Here is a 9,600-nt window from a genome sequence, read left to right on the forward strand (position 1 = left end):
CCTTTTAATAATATATGTACACCCTCTTAGTCTCTCTCGGTGCAAAACTTCAATGGGTTAAGTATCACTTTGGTCACTGAACTGAGAGGCATGTATCAAAAGGTTCACTCTAGTTATCGGGGTATCACTTGTACCACTATAGTGGAGAGTAATGACACCCCGTTAGAGTTGACTTGTTGACTTGACGGAAAACTTAACTTCTGTATCGTGGAATCATACGTTGATACACGTGGACACACAGGTGGACACACTTTCAATTATTAAACAAACCACACTTTCAATTATTAAACAAACCCCACATAAACAATTCATAACTATAAAAAACTCTAAAAACACATTTTGAAATCTCATAGAAAATTTTTATAATCTAATAATTAAAACAAACAAACTATACACACATATATAAAGAAGATGAAGAAGGGTCTATGTAATTGGGATCAGAATCGCCAGAACTTGCAGCAAGAAGAGTAGCAAGGGAGAGGATTGTAGCAAAAACAGTAAAACTGCATTGACCCATCTGATATAATCCAAGTAAAAACAGTTAAAAAGTCAAAATTTATCAAAAAGATAGCAAGAAACAAGATTTGTAAAGTTGAGGGGAATCAAGAGCGATGATTTAGTTGGTATACTTCCATCGGCAAAAAAAATCTCACTGGAGTAGAGAGAGATGAAGCTAAGAATGATTGATGCAGTCGTGTCTAAGCATAATCGATCTGTATATATATAATATTATATTATACAGGGTTTGTGTTATTAAATTAATATATATGTATAGGAAATTAGTGGCATATGTGAGAGAGAGAGGGATAGAGAGATGGAGAATGGAGAGCGAGGGAGAGGATAAGAGAGAAAGAGAGGGGGTAAAAGGAGAGAGAGAGACGGGGTAAGAGAGAGAGTGTCCACATGTGTCCACGTATGCTCCCACGACATAGGGGTTACGTTTTTCGTCAAGTCAACATGTCAATTTTAACGGTGTGTCATTACTCTCCACTATAGTGGTACAAGTGATACCCCGATTATTAGAGTGAACCTTTTGATATATGGTTCTTAGTTCAGTGAACAAAGTGATACTTAACCCGAACTTCAATTTCAGAGATACATATCAGTAATCAGCTCTCTCTCTCTCTTTCTCTCTCTATCTCTGACTCTCTCTCTCCTCTCAGTTCACAACTTCAATTTCAGAGACCCATATAAAAAAAACAGTATCAAATTTCACAAACACACTCAAAATGAGTTCAATTAATCATCTAGCCCAAGAAATGATCTTCAAAATTCTCACTTTACTGCCTGTACTCTCACTTCTCCGGTGCAAAGCAGTTTGCAAATTATGGAAATCAATCATCTCTGACCCTCATTTCATTCAAGCCCACTTCACCATTTCGCGCAATAAACAACCCCCCTTTTCTGTACTCAGATATGTTCCGAGCGGTGCATCAGAAGGTTTATATATCGATACTCGAGGCGAAGACTCCGTTAAGCTCACTCTCCCAGCTTGTTTTTCCGGTATGCGTTTTCGGGTTCGTTCTTATAATGGTCTTGTTACTCTTGCTGATATACATGTTGGTTTGTTTTATATTTGGAATCCTTTGACTAGATTGTTTAAAATGCTTCCTCAGTCGAAATTAGGCTTACATTTGTCTGGAGTTAGGTTGTTTGTGACTAATCTTGGGTTTGGATTTGATTCGGTTAGCAAAGATTATAAGATTCTTAGGGTTCGGGTGGGTCGTTATTTGTGTGATGGTAATGAAGTTTCTGTCACCGTTGCTGAGGTGTATTCTGTTAATGCGGGTTCTTGGAAAGAGTTTCGGGTTCCTGAAGAAATGCAGCGTTTTGCGAATTTCCCGTTCTCGAAATGTGTTTTTGTTGATAGTGGTGTATGGTATATTGAAGGTTATAAAGAGATTATGTCGTTTGATTTGCATGATGAGGTGTTTGGATTGTATCCGTATCCTAAGACGGGTGGAAGAATGTCGGAAATTTTGGATTTTGATGGTTCTGTTGCTGTGATCAGATCAGTTGGCGGAAGGGCTTCGTTTCTTAGTCTATGGAAGTTGGACGGTGTTGGTGAAAACTTTTCTTGGACTAAAATGTTTAATATTGAGCCTGATTTGAAGATAGACTTTATACTTCTTTACTTGGGGGAGAGGCAGTTTTTTGTAGAAGATTATGATGCTGGATGCTTCTTTTATGATGATAGGAAGAAAGGGGATAAGAAGCTTCCACCTCTAGCTGGTGCCATCTCAGGATGTACGTCAGCCTTTCAGTTCACCGGTAGCCTTGTTTCACTCCAAGGTTTTGCGCGATTCGAGTAATTTGGTAAGTTGTTTAATGCATAATTTTAAAATGTAACAAATGTTCTAGTACTATCTATATTTTAAGTTTCCGATTTGTTATATTTGTTTCCATACATTAAATGGAATTGTTGCTTAAAATATATTATATGCACTTTGTTAAATGTAAATCTCGAGTACCCTGGATGGAATTATTGCTTGAATCTCTTTCTGTACATTGGATAGAATCTCGAGTTTACTGATATAACTTTATATAAATGTTGGTTCAAATTCTCTTTTTGTACTGTTTTTTTGTCGTGCAAATGTTTTTAGTGTATCCTGAATGTATTTGCTGCCTCCGCTACACAAGCTTCTTGGGTACTAGCTCGAGACAGGTAAATGAAAGGAACCTCAAGTGGAAATTGAAAAATAAAAATAAAAATAAGAACCATGATTTTGTAAACTATGTTGATTTAGATGATAAGCCAGGCTAGTACTTGGGAAACTTCGAGCCTAGAGGGTAGATGCTGAGTAGGTAACTTCTCAAAGGTTGCTACCCTATTCTGAGCCCAATCTGTTCTTGAAAACCTTTGTTCGGGTTCTACAGGATCCAGTCTTAAACTTATTTGGTGTTATAGTAGAGGCCGAGTGGCCTACACAGGTTAATATATTTCCCAATGTTCCTTATATATTTCTAAAGAGTAGGTCAAGTTTTAGGTCCATTGTTGGTCATCCACTTGACGTTGAGGTATTGAAGGATGCTTCAGTGATAATCTAGTAATGTGGATCATTTAGTGCCAAGAAAACTTAAAGATCGTCTTCCCTGCCTATTCCACAGAAAAGTCTTCCATTGAATATTAATCTGTATATTATCTTTTTAAAACAGCAGAAAATCTGACAAGTAAATGCATGTTGATTTGCAGTTAATCTAGTTATGGTGTCTGCTTGTGGACATGAAGGAGATTTGGAAAATGAAAGACGCATTTGGATTAAGGACAAGTTTGGAAGATGCTATACCAATACAAGTTATTGTAGTAGCTGGCCTTTGCTTGTGTTTCGAGACTAGTGGCTTTCCAGTTAATTTCAAAGACTGAAATTTTATTTAGTTTAATTGTGAGACATTCTGGGTTTCTTGTACTAGTGTAACATGTTAAATATCTGGATTTGGACTACAGCTACCTGTTCGTTATGTGCATTATCAAAGTGTTTGGACTTAATTTAGTTTTCTATAACCTGATTGGTTCTTTATGGGTCTATTAGATATTCGACTCCCAATCCTATACAATCCGAATGCCTTACTAGGAAAAGTAAAGTCGGATGAAAATTCGTTCACGACATTCTTTCACCAGGAAATTTTGATATGATTCTTTTTAGGAAATTTTGACTTATGGTTCTTGTGTTCACGACATTCTTGACGTGGATTTGGATTATGTACATCAATATTTTTGAATATTTTGACATGTACTTGGTTGAACCGATTTAGGAATGTATTGATAAAACTTTGTAGATTATCTTCAGAATATTGTTATTGGTATCATTGTGATTCCGGCCTTTTCCATTTATACCGTATTTCAACAGTCCCTCTCGCGCGAACTCTCTCTTTCTCTCGGGCCCTTTCTCTTAAATTCTCTCCCGTACGGCCAGAATAGATAAATAGTCTAATTAGGGTTTAGGGTTTAAGATAGAGCAGTGTTAGGGTTTAAAACAGTATCAACTTTCCTGGGACTTCACAATCAAACACTCAAAATGGCTTCAAATAATCATCTGGCTGAAGAAATGATCTTTAAAATATTCTCATTGCTGCCCGTACTTTCATTTCAGGTGCAGAACCCTTATTTCATCCAAGCCCACCTCACCATTCTCACAAAAAACCACATCTCTTTTCTCTACTCGGGGCTTTTCCGAGAGGTGGTTTATACATAGATACTTGTGGCCAATACTCTGGTAAGCTCACTCTCCCAGTCCCCAGTATATGTTCGGTTTGTATATTCATGTTTGTTCTTGTAATGGACTTGTTACTCTTGCTGATAAAAATTATAGTGTGTTTTATATTTGTAAACCGTTGACTAGGTTGTTTAAGTTGCTTTCCACGTCGAATTTATTCCCACATGACTCTAATTCTGTTTATTTAATCATCTTGGGTTTGGGTTTAATTGTGTGAGCAATGATTATAGATTCTTAGGGTTATGATTGGTAAATGGATTTTATCGTCGTCCGTACCCGAGATGTTTCTGTGTTTATGTGGTGTATTGTATTTTGAAGGTTACTTTGAAACTTCGTCGTTTGTGTTTATGTTTGGTTTTTATGAGTATCCCGACTCGGTAAAGAATGTCGTGTGTTTTCGATTTTGATGGTTCTATTGCTGTAATTGTGAAATCTTGCGAAGAGGGATCAGTTCTTGTTCTATGGAAGTTGGATGGTATATAATTGGGGGCAACTTTTCTTGGACGAAGATGTCAGTTATTGACCCGATTCAAAGATATATCATGTACTTTTTTATTTGGGTGATGATAGGGTATGGACACCCCGGCTCTAGGTTGAGACAAGCTCAGTTGGAGAGCCAAGACCCCCCGACCCGGAACAAGTTACAGGCTCAGGTTGATAACCGGGCTCGGGCCCAACCCAGGAGCAGGATCACCTCCTAGCTAGATTCCAACCCAGCTTTCAGTAAATCCGGGCTCGAGGGGGGTCCCACAAACAAAAGCATACCCCACAACCAACAACTGAGACAACTGACAAGTATGACACGCGTCAGCACATTGTTGGAGCATCCTAAAGGTGGTACTTACATGGACACGTGTATGGAATCCATCTGAGCCAGACGTCCTCCGCCTCCAACAACGAACGACCCTGATCTAAAGGTACCAACCCCTAAACCCTACCTTTGGGCTATAAATACCCCAAAGGGAAAGGGTTTAGGGGTTACGCTCTTTTACACACAAATATACACACACTACCACCTTACATTTCTATCTATCTTCATCTTCCCCAAAGAGAATTCTTACTCTCACACCGGAGGCTTCGTAGGGCTCAAACCCTCTCCGGTGTTATTTTGCAAACACCCCACAACAGTTACACCGCACCACCACGAGAAGGGTCTAGGCGTGGCATCGTAAGGAGCACCCCGCACACTAGAGTTATCATTTGGGCCTAGAAGGAGGGGCTCTCTATCCTTGGGTCACGGTGCCCCTGGATTAACCTTCATCAACAAAATCCTGAAAGAGTCTATTTCTTTAACCTATAAGAAACCAAGAAACCTTGCTCTCTCATAACTATAAATGTTGTTTATTTAAGCCACGTTTGAATGTGCTCGTCATTTTCGGCCATGTTTGTGTGAGCCCGGTTTCGTTTGTTTTTAAGCCACATTTGTGTGTGTTATAGATAGTTTTGATTGTTTAAAAACCCAGATATGCTTTAGTTGCATATTGTCTTCGTGCTTTAGACCCCGTTTTACTTATTCCGTAATATTTTAATCGAAACCCAGAAAGTTTGTTTATTATTGTTCTGGGAATTTTTTTCTATTTTTGAAAAGCAACCTTAAATCTACATTTTAGCTCCAAATTTTGGCCAGTTGTTGTTTGTACACTTGAGAAAATGGCAAGAGCAGGGAATAGTACGGTTGGGAGACCCTCCGCAAGTACCCAGGTCTAGGTTCCGGACCATTCTCAGGCACAGGACCCTGGGGTCGACCGAGACACCCTCCTGGAGCAACCATTGACACATACCCCGGTCTTGGAAAGGCTAGTAACGCCCCCGGATACCAGTAACCTCATTGAGCTGAACCAATACAAATATACCAATGTTCCAGTGGCTGAGGAGCACATGATCAACCTGACCAGTAACGAATTGGCTGAAACAATCCGGCTTTACAGGGAAGAACAAGCCCGGGCTCAACAAGAATTTGAACAGGAAGATGATCAGGAAGAGTCCGGGGACTCTCAACAATCCAGAAGATCTGTCTTTGACCGAATCGGAGCTAATGAGAAGAAAAATAAAAAAGATCAAAGTAATAAGAAAGAGGCAGAAGCAACCAGGAAGAAGAAGTTGAAAGAGATGAGAGAGCAAATAAGAAAGGAAGAAGAAGCAAAGCTTGAGTTAAAAAATTCAAAAAAATGCAGCTAGAAGAAGAGAGAATACTAGCCAAGTCCAGAACCAAGAGGACCTGGAGGGACCCCATCCCGAGGTCATTTCTGATGATTATGAGGAGTAGAAGGATCTCAAAGATATGATTTATGAATTTATAAGGACTCTGGAATGGAGGTCAGGGAAACTCTAACACCCTTCAGCCATTCCTTAGAGGCCATTTCCCGACAAAGAGGACTTAAGAATTATAACTTCAATTCATTTGACGGATTGGGAGACCCACAACAACATCTGAATTACTTCGAGCAGATTGCTCAGATATACTACTACAATGATTTAACCAAGTCTAGATTTTTCGCATCGACTCTCGGGGGGGGGGGGGGGGGTCAGATGTGGTTCAGCAGGATCCCCTTCCGAAATATGGCTCGGTTCAAATTAAAATATAAATATGGATACAAGTATGTGAAAATATCTATAATACATCCGTACTCAACATCAAAGAAAAAATTGTGTACTAACCCCTTTGAGAATTCATCAAAAGCTCTATTTACATCGAAAGTGCACCGTTTCTTTTCCGAATTTCACGAAATATGCCTCGATTTAAATTAAAATATAAATATGGATACAAGTATGTGAAAATATCCATAATAAATCCGTAATCAATATCACAGAAAAAACCGCGTACTAATCACTTTGAGAATTGTATCGAAAACTCCATTTTCGTCAAAACTGCTCTGTTTATTCTCCGAATTTTGCAAAATATGGCTCAGTTCAAAATAAAATATAAATATGGATACAATTATGTGAAAATATCCATAATATATTGTTATTCCTAGTGGACTAACAATGAGATTTACAGAAGGGGGGGGGGGTTGAATGTAAATCTCAAAACTTTTTCAAGTTTTGAGTAGTTTTAAAGGCTTTGTGTTCAAGATAAACAAGTGTGTGAATTGCTTTAAGCTAATACAGACAGATATATATTCAAGCACTAATTTAAAGAACACAACAGACCTTAAAAACTTTTCTGGTGGATTGTTGTTCCACCAGAGATGGTATTTCAGAAAATCTGTGATTCTAGATGTTGATCACAGCTGCGTCCTAGTACAAACTAGATAATTTTTCTCTCAAGATTTTTCTAAACAGCACTGGAAAAATTCTTATCTAATTACTAGCTGCTACTTGGTTTATATATCACCAAGTGTACAAGTGAAGACAAAGATAAAAAATACAATAATAAAATAAGTTCTCCACTTGTTTCTTCTCCATATCACTCAAGTACTTTGTTGACTATTGCCTCTTTGTACTAGAGTAGAACGGCTGCTTTTTCTGATGTTCCTGAAATTAGGCTTCCACATTTCAGTTATCTCTGTCAACCCATGTGCCTCTGTCTGCTGTTACAACTACCACTTATCAACTGCTATTTAACAGAACATCCGTTGAAGCCTTCATCCGTTGATGGCTTTATCCGTTGATGTGTTAGCAGTTGAAGCTCTATCCGTTGAAGCTTTAGAGACATCCGTTGAAGCTTTGTTTCTCATCCGTTGAAGGTCTTTAAGATATCCGTTGATACCACTTCATTTATACGAAATTACAAGGCATAAAATATTTACAATTGGCCTTCCTATTTGCATATCTTCTAGTAGTCAACATGACTTATATTTTCTCTCAACTTCTAAGAATTATATCTTAAATACAGAGACTGAAATGTGTTACGACACTAGACTTATTTCTAAGTAAAGCTGCACCATCAACGGATAGCCAAAGTGGTCTTATCCGTTGAGGCTACAAACACTAAACTTCTACTTAAGTGTTTTGTTAAACATATCATCAAACTAATGCACATATATTCCTAACATATATCCGTACTCAATATCAGAGAAAAAGCTTTGTACTAATTCCCACATGACTCTAATTCTGTTTATTTAATCATCTTGGGTTTGGGTTTAATTGTGTGAGCAATGATTATAGATTCTTAGGGTTATGATTGGTAAATGGATTTTATCGTCGTCCGTACCCGAGATGTTTCTGTGTTTATGTGGTGTATTGTATTTTGAAGGTTACTTTGAAACTTCGTCGTTTGTGTTTATGTTTGGTATTTATGAGTATCCCGACTCGGTAAAGAATGTCGTGTGTTTTCGATTTTGATGGTTCTATTGCTGTAATTGTGAAATCTTGCGAAGAGGGATCAGTTCTTGTTCTATGGAAGTTGGATGGTATATAATTGGGGGCAACTTTTCTTGGACGAAGATGTCAGTTATTGACCCGATTCAAAGATATATCATGTACTTTTTTATTTGGGTGATGATAGGGTATGGACACCCCGGCTCTAGGTTGAGACAAGTTCAGTTGGAGAGCCAAGACCCCCCGACCCGGAACAAGTTACAGGCTCAGGTTGATAACCGGGCTCGGGCCCAACCCAGGAGCATGATCACCTCCTAGCTAGATTCCAACCCAGCTTTCAGTAAATTCGGGCTCGAGGGGGGTCCCACAAACAAAAGCATACCCCACAACCCACCAAGAGAGAGCACGTGGGCACGTGACAAAGACAACTATCAACAACCAACAACTGAGACAACTGACAAGTATGACACGCGTCAGCACATTGTTGGAGCATCCTAAAGGTGGTACTTACATGGACACGTGTATGGAATCCATCTGAGCCAGACGTCCTCCGCCTCCAACAACGAACGACCCTGATCTAAAGGTACCAACCCCTAAACCCTACCTTTGGGCTATAAATACCCCAAGGGGAAAGGGTTTAGGGGTTACGCTCTTTTACACAGAAATATACACACACTACCACCTTACATTTCTATCTATCTTCATCTTCCCCAAAGAGAATTCTTACTCTCACACCGGAGGCTTCGTAGGGCTCAAACCCTCTCCGGTGTTATTTTGCAAACACCCCACAACAGTTACACCGCACCACCACGAGAAGGGTCTAGGCGCGGCATCGTAAGGAGCACCCCGCACACTAGAGTTATCATTTGGGCCTAGAAGGAAGGGCTCTCTATCCTTGGGTCACGGTGCCCCTGGATTAACCTTCATCAACAAAATCCTGAAAGAGTCTATTTCTTTAACCTATAAGAAACCAAGAAACCTTGCTCTCTCATAACTATAAATGTTGTTTATTTAAGCCACGTTTGAATGTGCTCGTCATTTTCGGCCACGTTTGTGTGAGCCCGGTTTCGTTTGTTTTAAGCCACGTTTGTGTGTGTTATAGATAGTTTTGATTGTTTAAAAACCC

General features: G+C 39.1%; 1 protein-coding gene across 1 annotated transcript; it reads left to right on the plus strand.

Annotated features, from left to right (window-relative positions):
* The first annotated feature begins 943 nt into the window (after window positions 1-943).
* Window positions 944-3,502, plus strand: LOC141717568 (putative F-box protein At4g09190). Its single transcript, XM_074519696.1, has 2 exons — window positions 944-2,316; window positions 3,194-3,502. Exon 1 carries the CDS (start codon window positions 1,230-1,232, stop codon window positions 2,310-2,312), a length of 1,083 nt encoding a protein of 360 aa, XP_074375797.1. The 5' UTR covers window positions 944-1,229; the 3' UTR covers window positions 2,313-2,316; window positions 3,194-3,502.
* The last annotated feature ends 6,098 nt before the right edge of the window (window positions 3,503-9,600 follow it).

Source organism: Apium graveolens, chromosome 4, assembly GCF_009905375.1.
Source record: "Apium graveolens cultivar Ventura chromosome 4, ASM990537v1, whole genome shotgun sequence".
NCBI classification, from domain to species: Eukaryota; Viridiplantae; Streptophyta; class Magnoliopsida; order Apiales; family Apiaceae; genus Apium; species Apium graveolens.

What these genes read in the sequence shown, in the direction of transcription:
- LOC141717568 (XM_074519696.1), top strand. Translation starts at nt 1,230, where the DNA reads ATGAGTTCAATTAATCATCTAGCCCAAGAAATGATCTTCAAAATTCTC.